This window comes from Tenrec ecaudatus, chromosome 5 (genome assembly GCF_050624435.1).
Source record: "Tenrec ecaudatus isolate mTenEca1 chromosome 5, mTenEca1.hap1, whole genome shotgun sequence".
Taxonomy (NCBI): domain Eukaryota; kingdom Metazoa; phylum Chordata; class Mammalia; order Afrosoricida; family Tenrecidae; genus Tenrec; species Tenrec ecaudatus.
The window spans coordinates 138,807,584-138,828,241 of record NC_134534.1 but is presented as its reverse complement, the minus strand read 5'-3'; the positions used below and the strand labels follow the sequence as shown (position 1 = coordinate 138,828,241).

Here is a 20,658-nt window from a genome sequence, read left to right as displayed (position 1 = left end):
ACACCTGATTACAATTTCTAGCCTTCTGTGGTGATCACATGGGGGCACAACCTTCATGCACCTTAGCTTTCCAATCTGAGAAATGGGTGTAACAGTCAGACTTCTCTTAGGGGGTCTTCCTAGAGGGCTGCTGTGAGGGATCAAGAGATGTTCACACCTGGGACCCTCGGCACGTCAGGTCTTACACCTCTCTGTCTGATCATCAGCACTGCCAGCAGGATCTTTCTCGTTAGCATCCCACAGTGCTGCCATGGTATGCAGGCTGTGGAGCTTGAATGGCCGTATCCAACCCCACCAGGCCCACCTTCAGAGCTGCGTGGCCTGCGTTTGGCTACTTAGCTTCTCAGCACCGCACTATGCCATCCATAAGATGGAAATGACCCACCGGATCTACCTCATAAGGTGGTTGTGAGCATTACCTGAGATAGTTTGTATAAAGGCCTCAGAACTGCACCCAGAACATGACAAGCACAATAACATCAGTTGTGCTGATGCTGCTATTGCGGCTGTTTCTAATCCTCTGTCATTCAGGCTGCAAGCTGTTGTCTCGGCCCACTGCCGTGAGGCTTGCCTGCTGGGTCCTGGCGAGAGAAGGCAGCCTGACTCACCGTGTGAACACTCAGGATGAGCTAGGTTAGCCAAGGAGGAGACTCTGCACAAGCCCAGTGCTAAGGCACTCAGGGCTGCCAAAACCCAGACCAGGGGCTGCCCAGGCACTGGAGCTATCTGCTTTTCCAGGTCTGTTCTAAGGAAAAACGCTGCCCACAAAAAGATTCAGTTTTGGGCCAGATAAAGCATACAGACTAATTCAATAACCTAAATTACTGACGGTGGAAGGAGGGGAAAAAATCCAATATTGAAAAACCTGGCTTCAGACAAAGGCTCAAGGTGTCATGACTAAACCTTTTGTGACAGATCTCAGTGACTCCTAGACTGGGATTCGAGGACTGAAAGACACACAGACAGAACAGCGCTTTGCCCTCTCAAAAGACTATGCAGCTTTCTAGCAAAATCCAAAGGCAAGAGTGAGGGTGGGCAGTGGAAGGACTGGCTCTCAAAATCAAGTCAACATCATGTCCTTAGTGTGTGCATGTATGTGTGTCTGCATGCATGTGTGCATGTGTGAGTGTGTGGTGTAGGCTGTGGAAGCCTATTTAAGGTCTGCTCCATTGACAAACGACAAGCTGTGCTTAGAATATCAGTCCCGGTCTTTCTTTCATGCTGCAGGGTCTGCAGGTCCACGGAAATATCAGGCCACGAAAGGGATTTATTTCTCTCATTCCTTGCCTCGCGTGCTCCTCCCATGCTAGTAAGGAGTGCACCGGGGCACTTTTACTATGCCCAAATGCTCGCCCGCTTTGCCAGTGCATGCCGGGAGGAGTGAGTTGCCACCAGACTATCTAATGAATCAAAGTTACAGGTGAGTGCACTTGGAAGGAGCAAGAAGTGAAAATCACAAAATGGCATCAGTTAGCAGCTAAAGAGGGTTATGGAGAGGTTCCAGGTACCGCGGTGGTGCGGTGCTTAGGCACCCAGCTGCTAACAAAAAGCTTGATCGGCAACTTGGACCCAGCCGGGGTTGCAACCCATCAGAGGTTGCCGAGGAGGAAAGCCCCGTCAATTGTCAAGGTGTCTTCATGAAATGTACAGCTCTACTGGGCAGTGGTGCTCTGTCCTATAGGGTCTACATAGGGTGTATACACACATATATACACCTATATATACCTATATATACATATCTACATACCCCCCCACACACACATATATATAGTGTGTGCCATTGGAATTGAGCTGACGGTTGCTGACACAACGGCAACATACAAGGGGCCAGTCCCCTCCCCATGCTGGAAGATATCTCCACTGGCCGGAGCTTTTGTAGCACGAATTTTTCCTACCAGGTGAGCGTCAAGCAACCCACTCTGAGTTAGTCCACTCAGTGGCATCACCTGGGAAGGTTCTCTCTGGTTACAGTGAATTTTTTTCATAAAAGTAGTTTCACTCAGAGCTGAGTTTTTGTGATGACCAATTTAAGAGAACAGTGTGTAGCTGTGAAATTTTGTTTCCTGCTCAGGGGAAAATGCCACAGAAACTGCCATGATGTTGAACACAGCTGACAAGCACAGCGCTATGGGAAAAACTCACGCGTATGAGTGGTTTTCTCATTTCAAAAAAAGCCAAATGTCGACAATGCACCTGCTCACACAGCTATCTCAGTGCGCCGGTTTTGGGCAAAAACCAGCATGCCTCTCTTGTCCCACGCATCTTACTCACCTGACCTCACTACATGCAACTTTTTGTTTCTGTGAATGTAGAGGGACTTGAAAGTACAGTAATTTGACGATGTAGAAGAAGTGAAGGAAAAAATGAGGGAGGTGCTGTCAGCCATCTACACAGATGAATTTGAAAAACGTCTCCAAGGATGGAATTTCAGATTTGAAAAATGTATTACGTGTAATGGAGAGTACTTTGAAGGTGATGATAAAGTTGGTTAATAAAAAAATTAAATACATAGCTTTGAAGAAAATTCCAGTTTGGGGGGAATATCCCTTTGTATGTAAGTCAGAAAGAGCTTCCTGGGGGCACAGAGTTGGTGCTCATTTACTCACCCACAGATTCATGTTCTGACCCACCGGCGGTGCTATGGAAGAAAGGTCGGGTGATCTGCTCCCACAGAGATCACAGCCAAGAAGCCCAGTGGAGCAGGTCGACTCTGTGACATATCCCTGACCCAGGAGCTAGCATCGTGCAATGGGCACAATTTGGGTTTGGTTTTGGTGTGTCAGGGACTACACTAATGACTATAGCGGCATCAGCAGCTACTTTTTACAGGAACTATACAAAGAGAGTATGAATATTAAAAAAAACAGATACGGAAATTGAAACTTAGGGCATTTAAGTGACTTCTTCAAAGCCACAGCACCTCCTGACTGATGATATGCCTTGATGCTCAGGTGGGAATTCCCAGAGGGGCTGAGGACAGACCGGGTTGCTATTGCTCATTCTGACAGCTCACTCTGGTCATTTGTGCCGTCCAGCTGGGCAGCCGTTGGCCACACGGCGCTCTGGAAATGTCAACGACTTAAAATGAAATGAAAATTCCAGTTCTTCAGTTGCACTAGCTACGCTTCAAGTGGTCAGCAGCACTGAATTGATTTTTACATTTCAGCCACTTTTAATTGGGTTGAATGTCAACGGTCAGATGTAGCCGAGAAACTCTCCCCTCCTCTATGCCCCCAGACATGTTTCAGAATTACCTTCCAAAAATCTCAAGGTTTCCTCAAATATGAAGCAGCCATTAAAAAAAAAGACGTAGGGACGCGTGTAAGGTTAGCTTTTAGCTAAATGAAGAGTCTCATCCGTGAGTGTCATGAGCTCCTTTGCCAAGCGGCCCAGCGTTACATGACAGCAGCGAGGAGAAGGCGAGGGGCCTGGGGACTGGCTGGAGGATTGGGAGTGGGAAACCCAGGTGGAACGAGTGAGAATGAAGCATGCCGTGAAAAAGGTCCAGAGCATCACTGAATCTTTTGGGTAGAAATTGTTAAATGGGAAGTTAATTTTCTGGGTAAATGTTTACCTTAAACACATTCTTTTTTAAAATCCCATCACACTCCCAACAACTCTACCCCCCAACAAACAAGCGAACAAAAAACCAGGGGTATAATCTCCCCAGGTCCTTCCTTGGGAGAAGAGACTGCTCATTCACTCTTCTTACCTGGGCATCTTGCAAATGCCCTGCCCCCAGCAAGTCTAACTGCCCCGGCATCTCAGTGTGGTGACAGTAGCGTCTGCACAGGCAAGGCAGGAGCCACTGCTCCGCAGAGATTGGTGCTCAGCTGCCCCTGCAGGGCATGGGTTCAAATGCAGCTTCGTGGGCCCACCTCCAGAGAGTCTGATGCAGAGCATCTGGGCGAGCCACAGGGGTCCAGGTGGCTGGAATGCAGGTGGTCCAGCTTCGGGAAAATTTGGCTGTAGAGGCCGAATTACATATTTATCTCCTGGCCTCTTAATAATTATAGCACATAAATCTTTGGAGAATAATGCAAGCCGGGCAGGGAGCCAGGCAGGCATCACTCTGCGCTAATTGCTCACTTCTCCGACATCAGGCCAGGCGCTTAGTCACCCAGGCCTCCTTTGTTCATCCAAAGCAGGGCTCTTACCCTCTGGGACAAATAAGAAGGCCCCTGTGAAAGTGCTGGAAAGGGGGGTAAAAGGTAACACCCAGTCAGTCACCCTCCTCTGCCACTTAAAGCTGGATGACATTGACCAAGACCCTCAGCCTCTCTGTGCCTTAATTCTTTCAGTTCTGGAAGGAGACCCCGAAGAGCATGTTTCCCTTTGACTGCAGTGGTTCTCAACCTTCCTAATGCGCGCCCTTTAAATTCAGTTCCTCATGTTGTGGTGATGCCCCACCCATAAAGTTATTTTCGTTGTGACTTCATACCTGTCATGTTGCTGCTTGTATGATCAGGTGACCCCTGTGAAAGGGTCGTTTGGCCCCTAAAGGGGTCGTGACCCACAGGTTGAGAACGGCTGCCTTATAGGGTTGTGATGGCGACATTACACGAACTAATATTTATAAAGTGCTCAGAGACATGCTTGGCACACGGTCAACAATGCCCAAGTATAGGTGAATAAATACGGCAGCACACGGTCGGAATCAACCGGCTCTTTCCCCTTAGATGGTGCCGGTGCCCACAATTTCCATCCAGCCCCATCTGACTGCAGTGTCCCTGCTGGGAAGGGCAGACGCATATTTTCCTGCCTTCATGCCCTGCCCCGTGTGGGGCAGATTTGCTCAGCGTCCACCATCGATCGGTTTGCTGGTCCCACTGTGGAAGTGTGCACATTGCTGTAATGCAGGAAGCTCCCACGACTGCCGTCGAGTGGATGCTGACTCATAGCGAGTCTCTCCCACCCTGTGAGTTTCCGAGACTTTAAGTGTTAATGGGAGTAGAGAGCCCTGTTTTCTCCTGTGGAGGGGTGTGGGGGTGGGGGTGGTTTCAAACGGCTAACCTTTCAGCTTACAGCCCAATTCGTAACCAGATGCGGGAAAGCTAGGTCACCTGTATTTCAAAGACCAGCAAGCTCACTCAGGATGGAGAGGATCCAGTGCAACTTTCAGAGCAAGACAGAAGGCGTCTGAAAACCTTGGGGATCCCAAGGGAATACTGTCTCATACAGTGCTGGAAGGGGAGCCCCCCAGGGAGGAAGGTGCTCCACACGCACCACAGTGACACTGATGAACCCCAACACACCAACCATCGTGAAGATGGCGCGGGACTTTGCGACGCTTGTTCCTTACACGGTTGCCATGAGCTGGAGCTGACGTAGTGGTCGCTAACAACAACACACTGAGTACAGCTTACAGCAGGGCTGCTTCTCACCCATTCCCAGTCTGTAGTGGATGGGAACCCCACCCCCACCCCAACACACACACACACACACACACACACACACCACACCCCCCACCCCCCTCACTCCAGGAGTTCTACAAGCCCCTGGCTGGTCTATCCCCCGGCCAATGAGCTGAGATAGCTGAACACACAGCGGGGTGCTACAGCAAAGGCACATGGCTCCAAGCGTCAATACCTTTGCAGAGCTTAAAGCGCTGTGAATGGCTAACAACTCGCAGGCATCCTTGACTCCCAGCCCCATCCTAGAGGACCATCCATCTTCCCACTGGGCACAAACCAACCAGACAACTTGGTGGTGGGGGATGGGGTGGGGGGGTTGGCTCTCTTTCTCTTCACTCCTGTCCTTCTCGGCTGCCGGCCCTCATCCTCCTCTGTCGATGTGTTTCGTATGTCTTTATCCTCACATCCAAACCTGGTGAGCTCCTGGGGCCTAGGCCAGTCTTTGGAGTTTCAATAGATGCTCTGGTGTCCAGGCAGTCCCAGGCCAGGCACCTACCATCACCCCCCCCCACTTCCCCCCGCCCCCCCAGGGCCTGTGAGAGCGGTACTGGCTCAGAGCTGGCTCTTTTCCCTGATTGCTGCTGCCTGGCAGGGGCTGCTTTACACCAGACTCACATTCCTACTCTTACCCTGCACTCACCACTCAGGGGTGCAGAGCCCATGGTGGACGGACCCAGTGATACCCAAGGTCAGTCTCACTGTCTCAAGGAGTTCCCTGCAGGATCAGGCCAGCAGGGGCACCGCCACTCACTTGCATCCAGCTCTATTCCCTCCCTCTCGGGAGTGAGCATCCAGGAAACCAGAGGAATCTGAGGACCTGTCTCAGGCTTCTTGATAGTCTAGCATCTAAGAGAGAAGCTACCCTAGGCTTGGACTACCCCGGCTCAGCAGCTTAAAACCCTGAGGACCAGCAGCATCAGGTTGCCCATGGACTGCCTGTTTTCCAGGTTGACAGAACCTACCTGTTGCATTAGACAGGGCCAGCGATTCCATGGAGCCCCGGGGGGTCTGCTCGGCGGGCATCATGTCCTCAGTGTATTTCAGGGAACTGATTGGATGGCGGGTCCGGCACTGCTGGGTGGACAGGCCCTCTTCCTCTTCCTCCTCCTCGTACTTGGGGACTTGTATGCCGCCTCGGGTTTCACTGAAGCTCTGGTTGGACATGTCGCTGTAACTCTCCTGAGATCTCAGCCGCCCGGGGTAGTAGTCCTCGCGGCATTCCTTGATGAAGCTGCCCCCGTGTCCCTTCAGAGCCAGCGACGAGCTCCTTTTTGGGTTGCTGAAATGCTTGCCCCACATGTCGGGCTGGGCCCCGGCCCCTTGCCCTCCGGGGCTGTAGGATGTTCTGATGTTGCACTGGCTGAGGAGCTGCAAAGGACTTTGGGCCTGGTTCTGCTCCATCTTGTTCCCATAATGATAGGGCTCCTCCCGGCTCCTCCAAATGGGGTCCCGGTTGAGACTGGGTGTCTGACTGGACAGGCTGAGCAGGTCCATCTGCATGGACAGGGGGTCCACGTCGGCCGACAGCAGGTTGGGGCTCACCTGCAGCTGGCTGTGCTGGGGCAGTACCGGCTCCTCGCTCTTGGCCTTGTTCTTGCCGATCTTGGCACTACGCCGGGACTCCTTGGCCCTGGCGTTCTGGAAGGCGGAATCGGATGAGTCGGAGCCATTTGGGTCCTCGCCGGCACTGCAGGCCCTGGAGCAGAAGATCTGGCCCTGCTTGGGGAGGAAAGGCCGACCCAGGAGGGACTTCTTGCAGTGAGCACAGCAGAAGCACGTCTCGGTGGCATGCCAGTGCTGACCGTCGTAGGTCATCTGACCTTGGTCGATCCCTGGGGAAGAGAGAGACACAGGAGAGGCTGATGCGCTGCTCACTCACTTCCACCGCCAAGCAAACACGCAGGGCCCTGGCTGGCCTCTGACCTCCAGATGCAGTTCAACACGGTCCCTAAGTCAATGCCCAGCTCAGCACGTGCCTGGTGCCCATGCCCTCCTAGGGGAGTCCCTTGCTCTTTCTTAGGGTGCCATCTCTGAGCACAGGGAATCCAGATCACAATGCCCTGCGTGGGGGCCCTTCTGCCAGGGATGTGCTTCTCTTAGAGGGTGCTCAGGATCCCCACAGATAAGCACTGCTCAAGGGCGGTGAAGATGGAAATGCACTTGCTTCCTCAATCACTGCTACTATCTTTCAGATGAGCAAACAGAGGCTCAGGGAGGTTTTACAATCAGCTGATGGCTGTAAAACCAAGCAAAGACAGTACTGGCTGCAAGTCTGCTCCTAGTTGTACACTGAGCTTCCCTGCCAACCTCTTGGAGAAGTGCTCCTGCCCTCCGTGTCTCCTAGTGTGCTCTTCAGCATGTTCCGCGATCATCTCCTCCTCGGTCACCACAGTATTACCAGCATGTGGCATTGGACTGCTAAGTGAATCTATCCGTGTCACACGTAGCTCCTCCACTACACTGGAGGCTCTATGAGGTCAAGGCCATTGCATTTCTGGGGCATCTCCTGAACCTTGGGGTGGCTCCTATGCTGACTGGATGGAGGATTGAATGCCCATCGCCAGTGTAGGCCAATCCAAAGGGCAATGCACGGCAGTAGTTTAGCAGTAAAGAAGAATATGCATTTTAGCTCTTGGTAAAGAAAGGTTTGGCCAGGGTCTGTCCAAACCATTTGGTCCCCACACCTGGTACTCTCTGCTTCACTTCATCAGGACAAGGTAGGAAGACATTCCCGCCCTGGGCCTGCCTTATGTAGTGTTGCTAAGTGTTTATCAGAGATCCACCCCCATCTCCTCCACCCCTCCTGCTCCTCTCTCATCATCTCTTCAGGTTGTGGACTGCAGCTCCCTGTGGGGTCCTCGCCAGCCCCCGCCCTCAGGCCACGAGCCCCAGTGACTAGCACAGGAGTAGGCATGTGACCTCTGCTGAGCCAGAGTCACCTGGGACTCCTGTTACTGATTGACACGGGGAAGCTCTCTTGCCAGTGCAGTTGGAAGCTGCCAGGACGGAAGGCTCCCTGCCTTAGAATTCCATCAGAAACCATTAGTATTGGATGGGAGGGGACCTTCTCAAGACTCTTGATGTACAATGGTAAAAATCCTCCCTGAAATGTGGGACTAATGGGAATGCCGCCTTCAGGGCCTAAGAATCACTGGGGCTGGTCCTTCAAAGAACAAGGGCTACAGCCTTCTCTAGAGAGTCAGAGGACAGGAACCCAAGAGGGACTCTCTGTACAGAACAACAAACCAAGGGAACGAAGGTCAAAGGTGGAGGTGCCTCATCTTACTCTTGCCCTATTCACTGGGGTGTCACGGGATCTTATGCGGAGAGAGATGTGAGGTAAATGGTCCCATTATTTCCTTTCCAATCTAAGGGGAGTCTGTTTATTTGAGAGCCTGTCCCTAGAGACTGAAAAACCAAACCAAGGCCATTGTCATCAAGTTGATTCTCTCTCTCTCTCTCTCTCTAGGACCATGTAGGGCAGAGTGAAACTGCCCCACAGGGCTTCCAAGGTTGAAATCTAACAGAAGCAGACTGCCACATCTCCCCAGAGTGGCTGGTGGGTTCAAACAGGCGCCCTTCAGATAGCAGATGTCCGCTTAGCCACAGTGTCATCTGAGGGACTATTAAAGGGGCAGGAGCAGCCACACAGGCCACCCCAAGGTGGGAGGGACACTGCACAAACCAGCTGTCCTTCTTTGGGCATGTCCAGGAAGAGTGAGGAGGGGCCAGGACCTGCCTAAACACCACCGGCCAGAGCTGTGGGGTCCAGCACTGTCTGCCCAGCCCCCTGGGAGGAAGCAGGAGCCTGCAGCATAGGGGGCAGAGATTGCGAGGGGGACCCCAGGAGTCAGCCAAACTCCATCCTGCGTGGCAGCACTGACTCTGGATACTGAGGCCCCACTGCCTGGACTCCCATCTCTGCTTTGCCCCTTTTGAGCTGTGTGACCCTGGACCGGTTGCTTCATTTCTGTCTCCTCCTCTTCCTCAGCAGTAAGCTTGGGATCATCGTAAAGGACTCACCTCATGGGGGAGTGGAGTTCGTACGCTCAGAGCGCTGGTACCTGTGTGCGGATCTTTTTACTACTGTTACTTCTTTTTTGTTTGCATGAGGTCTGAAGGCCTGTCTCCCTCTGCTCCGAGGGTCACTGTCGGGGAAACACCCCCAGAGGCAACTCTGAGGCGCTGAGGGTCTTCCCTCGGTTCCAGCTCCACTTCTGTCTCGGGTCAGGGGTCTAGAGAGCGCGTGGGAGCTGTGGGGAGCTCCCTTTGTGGGGAGCTTCTACTCCTAAGGTACAGCAGCCCAGGCAGCTGGGGCCTCCTCCACACCCCTTACACTAGTGAGCGGACAGGAAACCCAGTCCGTCTGGCCTGCCCTCCACCTGCTGCTTCTGCGAGGACTCTGAGAGTCCGAGGCACCCCGAGGAAACGGAGTCCCCGAGTTTCTGGAGATAGGGACCTCCGGAAGGCGGTGCTGGGGCAGGGGAGGGCGGGGAGCCATGTCAGAAGGCAGCGCAGCAGGCAGGGGAGCGTGCTCCCTGATAAACATCAGCGAAGTCAGATGGTCCTCTGAACTGCTGCTGAACCCTCACCATCTGGAAAGGGCTCTGAGCCTAACCTCCCCGCGTTCCTCTCTGCGTCCGTCCGTCCGTCCGCGTAAGCCCTTTAAGCACTTCGTGTAGGGTGTGTGCGTCCATTGCGGCTTCAGCCTGTCTGTTTATGGGACTGTTTACTGGGCCCTGCGCTGCCGAAAGCCCCGTCGCCCTGGCAACAGCCGCCCGGTGCAGGGTCCGCTCCCTCCGAGCGGCTGTATAAATATGGACTATTTTATCGAGTCTGGCCCGCGTTAGAGCACCCAGCAACGGCGGAATGCCTCATTCACAGAGCCGGCCCTTTCACACTGGCACGAAAATTGTGTTTTGTGGCAAAGCTAATCTTTGGGAGGGGAAAAAAGAAAAAAGAAAGGTCAAAGACAGCATTCCAGTGATACCAGAGAGGAAACGGCAGGCCACGGGCGCTCCCTGCTCTAGTGAGATGCTGGCATCTTTTTATGAGTTTAAGAAAAGGGGAGAGGGGGCAGCTAACTGGTACTGTTGCTGATCCAGACTCCACAGAGACCCCGTAGGGGCTCCCAGGATGTGGTCTTTACAGGGCAGGTCCCCTGACCTTTCCTCCTGTGGAGGGGCTCGGTGGATTTGAACCGCCAGCCAATTTGGATTACTCATTGTACCCTGGTGGCTTTTGAAATGCTAACAAAACAAAACACGCTTCCATCAAATTGAATTTAACCAATGACAGCCTTAGATATGGTTTCCATGATTGTGAATTTTTATGGGACTAAGCAGCCTCATCTTTTCCCCAAGGGGCAGCTGGTGGATTTGAACTACTGACCTTGCAGCCCTAACCGCCCCCCCCCCAAAATACATCAAACTCATTGTCACTGAGTTGATGCCAGCTCATAGCGACCCGACAGGATAGAGTAGAACTGCCCCAGAGAGTTTTCAAGACTGCACCTCTTTTTTTCCCCAGATTGAATGCTAATTTGTTAAGATGTCTCTCAGCTCATACAGTGCATGTACATTTTTGTGAAACTTGTATTTAATCAGTGAGGACAGGTGAAGAAGCCACAGGAGCTTGTCGTCTCAGGTATGAAGTCTAGAAGTCAAACTCAGAGTGCACGACGGGGAAGATTCTCCTCTATCTCCGTTTCTCGTAGTTGCCAACAATCCTAGGGATTCCTGGACTTATAGACACTTCTGTCTCCATCTTGACATGATGTCTGCCCCTGTGTGCATGTCTCCGTGTGTTGGTTTCTCAGCCCTTCTTGGCGGTCCATGTACGGATGCAGGAGGAGAGGAGGGCAGAAGAGAGCGACCGCAACTCTTTATGGGAGTAGAAAACTCTGTCTTTCTCCTGGGGAGCGGCTGGTGGTTTGGAACTGCTGACCTAGCAGTTAGCAGCCCGATGCCTAACCACTATGTAACGCTATGATAGTGAAAACAATTGACTACAAGAAGGAAAGCTAAGAAAGCAGCAGGACCTCTGAGGTCTGCACACCTATCTTAACGTCTCCCGAGGCACCGAATGACAATTCTAGGCAGCAGTCTCTGGAGAAGCCTTTAAACCTCCCTGGAAAGGGGCAGAAGAAACCGGAACATGGGTGTCAGGTAGCGCCCCTCTCGGCAGGTCTCCTGCACACTCAGTCCCTCTCTTCTGAGCAACCACAGACTCGCAGACTCAGCATTCACAGGGGAGCCACACTGGACGAGTCACTTGTACCATTTCCCCGGATGCTGCTCCCTCCCTGCACTTCTGCACAGGCCTGGCCAGCTGCCTGTCGCAGTGGGAGAGCCTCCTTGCCTCCCTTGCAGCTAAAAGAAAGTTGTGTTGCTGACTATCTGCCCGGGCCCTGGAGAAACACGAGCTCCTGGGTACTTAGTGAAGGCGCCAGGCTGTGAGCGGGTGAGGGCTTTAGAGGGAAGGAGGCAAGTGACCAGTGTGCCACCTGACATCCCAGAATGGGCTGCAGCTGGACAAAGGTCTTCATAGCAGTGCTGACCCCCGGCCCTGACACAGGACTCCAGATTGGGAAGGCCTCATGGAGTTGGCCTGAGTCTCTTGGGTGGGACTTGGACTTCCCAGTGACAAATGTCATTGGGCACACAGTAGGTGGCCCATGCACTAAGCTGTGGTTTTCACCAGCACATATACCCTTTCACATGATTGGTTAATTTTCCATCTGAATATACCCCTTCAGATGGACCAAGGAGACAGTCAGTCACTTCTTTTGGGTCCCTAGTACCATCTTGTACATCAGGACAACCGGGACCAGAGATGGATGCTTGTCACATCTCCTCACTACAGGTAAAGAGTGGGCAACTCCCAACCAGACTTCCTGCACCTGTACATGCCCCAGGCAGCTTGGGCCACTGGCCAGCCATTCCCAAAGTGCCGGGGACGGTCAGTGCAATGCACACCACCCGCCCCAAGCACAGCGTGATCTGGGCCGGCATTGAAGGGCTTTCCAGACCGGTACCTGCAAAGGGAAGATGATTTTCACCACATCAGGTCTGCCACTTACTTGGAGAGTTTTGAGGTTCTTTAAGTTTGACTATCGCTGAGCTTAAGCTGGATTGGGGTGGAATGGGGGTGGGGTGGAGGGTGGTGGTGGTGGTGGTGGTGGTGGTGGTGGTGGTGGTGGTGTGTGTGTGTGTGTGTGTGTGTGTGATGTTTGCTAGAAATAAATTGGCTTCCTTGTTCTGGTACTCTCTCACATAGCACCAGAACATCTCGTCTGGCGGACCCGTGACGCCCATCCACAGTGGACCGAGAGGATGGCCGGGTCTCTGTTTAAGGGGCGGGCACAGAACCAAGACGGATCAGGAAGATCCCTATTTGGAGGGCCTGGATTGGCTACTGGGAGAGAGCTGGCCTCTCTCCTTGTGAGAATGAATGCAGGACCTAGGAAGATAAGATGCAGTGAAACAGAGTGGGGGTGCGGTGGGGACATGTTTAAACCCTTGATCTGCTTCTAACAGGGACTGCTGGCTAGTCCCTGGCCTTCCCAGAAACACGAGCCAAGAAACCCCCTTTTCAATGTAAGCTAGCATGAGGTGGGATTTAACCATTCCTAGCCAAGGAGTTCTAACTATTCCAGACACTACAGCGATCCAGCCAGATCGGGACCAAGCTGACCGCCACGCGCTGGCTCACCTATGTGTTGGGCACAGGTGTCACAATATTCGGCATACAGGGACTCGAAGCAGTGGCAGCAGTATGGCCGTCCTTCCTTCATGATGTAGCGCTGGCCGCCCAGTACCGTCTCACACTCAAAGCAGCAGAAGTGTTTCATGTGCCAGTGCCGTCCCTCGGCTTCGGTGCATTCATCTGCAAAGATGATCTGGAACGGGGAAGCCAAACGGTCAGTGCTGGAAACTCAGCCGTGAGAAAGAACATCCTGCCCCCAAGAAAACCTAAAGGGTCACCCCAAATTAGACTGATGGGAAGCAGGCCCAAGCTATCAGTTATCCAGCCACAACATAGGTGTGCTTCTTTCTACCCTGTTGGTACCTGCTTCTAAATTAGGATTTCCGTAAAGTACAGCCACACCAAATGGCTGGCCTGGCCAGGGATAAATCCAACCTCATTTCAAAAGCAGGAAGAGCTTTCTACCGGGAAGAACAGAGCAGCTCCCCACACTGATAGCCCATGGGCACATTTAGACATATGCAAACACATCTGCTTCATGTGGTTTGTATATAACGTTTTTAAAATAGGGAAATTTTATATAAACATTTGGAATCCTGGCTTCTCTTTTAGAAACACAGAATTTGGTGATGGCCCAGCACACATTTATGCATGGCAACAACAGACTAGCCGTGAGAGGGGTGCTGCTTCCAGATGGGCTGCAGTCTCTCCAAATTGCCAAAGTCCTCACTAGTCCTTATTGCCTTAGGAAAGATCACTTCAATGTACAGCACAGGATAAGCTCTCGGAAGCATCTGGGGGGGGGGGGGGCGGTGTGTCTGGTATAATATGATTTGGGAATAAAATGAAGGGCACAGGTTTCGCAATGTCCCACAAAGCTACAGTAACCAAGACAGTGCGGTGCTAGCAATAGAATGCACCCAAAGATCAGAGAAACATAACTGAGAGTAAAAACAAACAAACAAACAACTCGTAGGTTTATGGTCACTTGATTTTCAAAATGGGTACCATGACCATTCATTCAATAGGGAAAGAATCCTCTTTTAAACAAGCAAATGGTAAACTGGATACCCACAAATATAAGAATGTATTTGGACCCTGATCTCATCCCATATTAAGAATGAACTCAAAAGTGGATCAAAGACCTACATGAAAAGCTAAAACTATTAAATTCTTAGAAGAAAACAGAGCTATCCATCTTTGTAACCATAGATTATTAGTTGCAACAATGATTTTGAATTATAACATAAAAAGCATAAGCAATAGAAGAAACAAACAGATACCCTGGAATCCATAAAAAGAAAGAAAGAGATGTTGGCGCTTTGGAGGATACTATCAAAGACAGTGAAAGCACAGCCTGGAAAATGGGCTGCAGATCATGTGTCTGGTACCGGACTAAACCCAGAATGTGTCAACAACTCTTGTCGCTTATCGATGAAAGGTCAAACCCACTGCCGCTGAATTGATTCTGACTCATAGCGATCCTAGACAGGGTCTCCAAGATGGTAAGCATTTACAAGAGCAGACAGCGTCATCTTTCTCCCTCGGAGCGGCTGGTGGGTTTGAACTGCTGGCCTTAAGGGTTAGCAGCCCAATGCCTGGTCCACACCACCACCAAAGCTCCTTGATAAAAAGACAGCGCGATTAAAAAACAAAGCTGAGATCTGAATAGGCATTTCTCTGAAGTAGATATACAAATGGACAATAAACATATGCAAATACAATTATCCATTTGGGAAATGCAAATCAAAACCACCATGAGATACCACCTGACACCTGACACCTACTAGGGTGGTTATTATTCAAGAGACAGAAAACAGCAAGAACTGGCAAGAAGGCGGAGACCTCGGGCTCTTTGCTCCTTTATGGTGGGATGGAAGGGTGCTTTTGCCTTGAAAAAAACAAGTCTGGCATCACCTTGAAAGTTAGTGACTAGTTAACCCTTGGATTCCATTCGTAGGGCTTAAAGCATCAGAAGAACTTAAAGCATTTCACATACGTAAACACTTGTATTCCTATTCAAGTTTACATTCAGCATTTGTAATAGCCAAAAAAGTGGAAATGACTCCACTGTCCGTCATGACTTGGCGAGTGCAGAAACAAGATGTCTAGTTCTACACAGCTATTGAACGGAGTCTGCTGACTCAGGCTACAACATGGATAAACCTTGGAGACATTATGGGTGGCAGTTGTCCCCCAGGAACACTGGCCTGCAGGGACACTAACCCGGGTCTCCTGCAGGACAGGTGAGCATTCCACCAGAGACACCCCAACCGTGACATCAAGTCTTGGTCTAGACTTTCTTCTGCTTTCAAACAATCTATCCCATTACATCTGGGGACCTGGAACGATTTTAAGCCAGGAGTGGCCCTCCATGGCGGACAACTGCACCCTGGAATGAGGACTGGCATTGAAAGCTTCAAGATGTTTGCCCCTCGTAAGGAGTTCTGAAGTGACCTCATGGCCAGGGGATGCCCGAATGACAGAAACAGCCCGCCGTGGGGAGCTCGCGGTTTGGGCAAAGTGGGCAATGGCACGTCGAGGGGCGGCTCAGAGGGGGCTTGCTCTGACCTCGTCGCAGGCGGCGCAGCGCGGCTTCAGGCACTCGGCGTGGTGCCGCCCGCAGTAGATCTTCCCATCCTGGTAGAAGTAGATCAAGTCCACCAGGAGCTCGTTGCAGACGGTGCAGATGAAGCACGGTGGGTGCCAGCAAACCCCGTGGCCCGCGCGCGACGCGAACACGGCGATGTCGCCGCCGTTAATCTGGCCTCCGCACTGTGGGGCAGAGTGAAACATTAGCGCCTCCTCCCGTCTCCTTCCTCTTCACCAAGGAGAGCACTGAGCACAAGGGGAGAGCCGCCACCGTCGCCACCACCATGATCCAACACACGCCTGCTTGGGGAACCTGGCTGGCGCGGCTGTTCACTGGCCCTCCCTCTGCCCGCTCCCTTCCTTGGATCACGGTGGTGGGAGGGCACCATAACCCACAGGGGACTGCTGCACAAAGCGACAGTCTCAAGAGTGTCCCCAAACTCTAAGGGCCTTCCAGAGGCACGGCATTCCCACCAGGAGGAGCTGGCCGGGCCAGGGCAGGCTTGGAGGGGCCCTGGGGAGAGGGTGGGCTCGGGACTGGGGGCTGGCAGGGAAGCATGCCTTCCTTGACTATCGCTAACCACCTGGGAGGGGGTTCGCTGTCCAATTGGCAGTGATGACTTGTAACCGAATTGCCTCGTCTGACTTTCTAGGCTGCAATCTTTTTAGTTCTCAGGAATCTATATTCCATTTCCATTCTATTTCACCTCCCACTGATTGCCTGTAGTCATCTGAAAGGCTTTTGGGGCTGTCATCTTCGCGGGAGCATGCCCCCATGCTATTCTCCCTGCAGAAATCCCAGTGGATTCTAACCACGCTGTTCAAACCCTTCAGTCGGCATCCTAGGCTTAACCATGGGGCCACCAGGCCTCCTTTCTCCGCAGGAGGCAGCCTTGGTCCCATAGGCTGGATGGGATTGTTTCTTCTCCGTCCCTTTTCTCCCTTAGTTTCCCAAGGCCCTGTCCCTCGCTAGGTAGAATGACCCAGGTTGTCATTGGGGTGGAAGAGGGGGTGTGACAAAGAGGGGATGTGATGCCTGAAACTAAGGGGATTCTTTCAGAAGACGATGGGGTTGGCCATGTGCTTCACCCTCTTCAGGAACCTCTCACTATGACCCCGAGGGAATGGCTGAGTCTGGGCACAATGCCCAAGGAGTCGGGAAGCCATTCATTTCCCCAATCTTTCTCATCCCACAGGCTTGCGCAGGTGTCGAGCAAGCAGAGACACCGAAGGAAGGCCCCCGGAAGCAGGGTCTGGGAATTCACATATTTGTGATACGAAGAAAGACTTCGTACAACAGAAAATCCCATGCCAGCCTCCCATGATGGCCTTAGTCGAGCTTGATCATACCTACATAATCCCCATCACAACTCTTTGAGACATGCACTTGTTACTGGATTTTATAAACAACAAAACTGAGCAAACATGATTTAGTCAGGGTCACGTGGCAGAAACATGAGACATACATATGTCTTCCTGCCTCTGAACTCTTGGCACCTCTCTCTCCTGCTCTCCCCATCTGTCCGTGCAATGTCCAACCTTTGTTCCGCCTCAGGTGGGCCCAGCTTAGCTGACAGCAAGAGACGTGTCTGGTTGTGGCAGAGGGTCTTGAGCACACCAACATTCACCTTGTAACCACGGATCACCTGTATCCCAACAATAGTCTCCAGGTGAAGATGAAGACTCTCCTGCCAAAGCTCTGGTTCCTTCATCTCCTCACATCAAGTAGCCTCCCTATTCCTTCCACCTTCTTGCCTTACCCTCTGAAAGTTGACACAAGGACACACCCCCCCCCAATGGCATCCATCCCTGCTCCCTATTCCAGGTGAAGTGAACTTAACTTTGGTGTCTGGATGGGTCCATCAAGAGCTGAAGGAGTTAGATGGAGTTACAGAGAGAGCAGGGGGGCAGAGAGAGGTACAGGACATGACCATTGGCACTGGCAGGAAGGCCAGTCTACCCACCTTCATTAAGAACCTCCTCTACCATATCACGTACTCTACTGGTGAGGAGAAGATCAGACACATCCAGGCTCCTCGACACAGTGAAGCCCTGGGGCGAATGCATGACCCTTCCCTGTGCTTTGCTAAGGAGCCCTCCAACCCAAGAAGGAACATGAAAAGGTTTGGTCCTGAGAAAATTCTGGGAAAAATTTTTCCCAGATCTGGTGATCCCGGGCCAGCTCCATTTTCTACAGAATTCATTTAAAAATAGGAGTCTATCATATCTTATCTGTCTATCGTATCATGCCCCTGATCCAATTCTTCCCATGGCCCCCCATGACCTTACTTGCAACTTTTCTTCCTTTCTGCCTCCTTGCTCTTCCTAGAGTACAATGGACACCACTCACCTGCCTCAGGGCTTTTGAGCTGGCCGTACCCTCAGACTCAGTGGTCTACATGAGCCGCTACCTCTGTTCTTGCGAGTCTTGGCTCAGGTGCCACTTTCCAGCTTTCTAGGGCGGGCCTTCCCCAGCCACTTCATTTAAAATTCTAGCCTCCACACTCCCAGCGCTTCCTAGCCATCTTCCTTGATGGGGATGTTTGTTTTTTTTCTTTTATGTATTGGTTTATTGTTTGATGTCTTCCTCTTTAACATCACGCTTTACAAGGACAAGGTGACAGTTTTATTGTCTCTTGTTCACTGCTGTATCCCCAAGGCCTAGAACTATGCCTGACTGCCAACAAAATATTTATTGAATGAATGAATGAATGAGTGAACAGGTGGCAGGACAATCCCTCTTCATCCCCCCCCAAGCCCATACTCACCTGTTCACAAATAGCTCCTGTCATCGTGACTGGGAAGGGCCTGACATTGCCTCGGCCCAAGTTTTCCCGTTTCCTCTGGTTGCTGAACAGCTTCAGCTCCCTCTTCTCTTCCTCATCCAGAGAGTTGCAATACCGAACCTGAATCACACAGAAAGCGGCAGAAAGGGGGTCACTCTTGCTCCTCAAGGTTCCTGGGGCCCAGGTCACAGAATTGTCCACATTCCATACATGCCATTGGGTCCTAATGCCCTACCCAGAACTTCCAAAACACCAGGCTTGGTGCCATTTAGGGTGAGTCTCCACCAAGACTGGTGAGTCAACAGAGCTTCATAACAGTCCCCAAGGCACAAATCAGCTCTAGTCTTAGATGAGACAAATGTTTGTAACAGCTTCTTAACCTTACTACCTGACTCTGCTCACACACAGATTTAAGCACCCAACGGAAATCAAATCATCTGCGCATGGCTTTGGCGCCAGTGAAATTTCAGGGTTTTCATTCTCACCGTGGATTTGCGGGCCCCTGACACACTACAGCCACTGTGCCCCTGGATATGATGCTTGAGACTCAAGGAGGGCTTCCACCTAGTGCATGAGAACCTGGTCTGATGCTCATGGCTTCTCTTTGCTCGATCTCATTTTGGGAAAACGGCAGGACAAAGGCTTGAGACTGAGCAGTTGGTCTAGACGTTTCGGTGGAGCCATGTGGATATCCCCGTATGCGGGAAGAGTGGAGCTGCCTGCGAGGCTGTGGTGAAGTGCATCAACGGGCCTAAGATTCCTCCTTGTTAAACACAGAAACTCACAGCATTACCGGGAAGGGCGGAGCCAGTGATCACATGCAGTGTTTTCCACTCTCTCCTTCTGCGCACCTTGGGAATATTGCCAGAGCCTCGAACCATTGTTTACTTAATCATGTTTTAAGACTGCCTGGCTTTCTTTTCTTTTTTTTTTTTTTAACTTGAGTCCATTTATTTAAAAAGAGAGCATATCATGACTATATATGGAAAGCTGGTCTCACCTGCAATAAGAGGAAGGTTAGCCATAAAAATAAATAGAGTGAGAAGAACACCATCTTGTTAAATTCCAACGGTCTGTTTTGCTTCTGGGAGGCCCCTAGTGCACTCTGGAGAAGCGGAGACTGGTCTGAGTCAGGGAGGTGTCAGACACTCACTTATTCAACCACTCAAGCCACAGCAATGGAACAAGATTCACAAGAGGGGAACTTCCTTACTGACGTGGTTCAATTTTATTTACCGTCCCATCCATAGAGCACCCAAAAAGCCAGACACCTCACTGGGGAGGCCTGGTTCTAATCTACCTCCTGCTTCAGTGGCGCTAATCTGGACAATCAGGAAGGTGGACCCCTGGCTCGGGCGCATTGGCAGATAACTGGTTAGAGGAAAACGTTTGAATGAGGACAGGCAGGTCCCAATTTGAAACCCAGAGCCTTTAAAACATTCTACTTAATGGCTTCTGTGTACATCAAAAGGGTCCGAGCCAAGGCAGAAAGAGAATGATCAAACATTTACTTTAGGATCACCCTTTGTCCTCCAAAGACCCTTGAATGGTCCGATGGTCAGATTCATGGCGTTCCCCCCAGCAGGAAGAAGCCATCTGAACAGAGTCTCTTCTCATGCAACCACAGTGAACCAGCCACACCCCCGAAAAAGCCTCTAAGGACAGACAAGCACAGATAACGTCTGTCAAGTGAAAGGGGTCGGAACCACCTCCAGCTCCGGCGGCTGTCCCAGAGGGCGGACTGCAGTGACCTCAACAGCCCCGGCACACACACACACACACACACACACACACACACAGTCAAGGCTGCTAACATTTTATGGACATGCTTGTAAAGAGAGGCACACCCCTCAAGCTTGTAAAAACCCGCATTCTGGCTTCCAAATTAGTTAACTGGGCATCAGGTTACAATGCTGGCTCTCAGCTTTAAAGGTAAAAGCGTTATGTATATTTGTCGGATGAATGCCCAGAGCAGCAGCAGGAAAGAGGGTTGTGGGCATGTTTTGATGGCGTTGCTAACGTGTTTTTTTTTTTTTTAAACATTTGGTGGGCTCACTCCTATTCCTTAAAAAAAAACCAAAAAACAAAAAACCAAAACCCGTTCCCACGGCACCAATTCCGACTCACGGAGACCTCACCTGTTACAGAGCAGAAAAAAA

At 51.5% G+C, this 20,658-nt stretch overlaps 1 protein-coding gene across 3 annotated transcripts in view; it reads right to left on the bottom strand.

Annotated features, from left to right (window-relative positions):
- PRICKLE2 (prickle planar cell polarity protein 2) overlaps nucleotides 1–20,658 on the bottom strand; it is a 417,431-nt gene that overhangs the window by 42,935 nt on the left and 353,838 nt on the right. For all 3 annotated transcript variants that reach the window (XM_075549937.1, XM_075549938.1, XM_075549940.1), the window contains 4 exons: nucleotides 18,482–18,619; nucleotides 15,693–15,896; nucleotides 13,128–13,314; nucleotides 6,377–7,246 (listed from right to left, as the gene is read on the bottom strand). In XM_075549937.1, coding sequence (XP_075406052.1) covers nucleotides 6,377–7,246; nucleotides 13,128–13,314; nucleotides 15,693–15,896; nucleotides 18,482–18,619 — 1,399 coding nt within the window. The remainder of the gene's footprint in view (nucleotides 1–6,376; nucleotides 7,247–13,127; nucleotides 13,315–15,692; nucleotides 15,897–18,481; nucleotides 18,620–20,658) is intronic.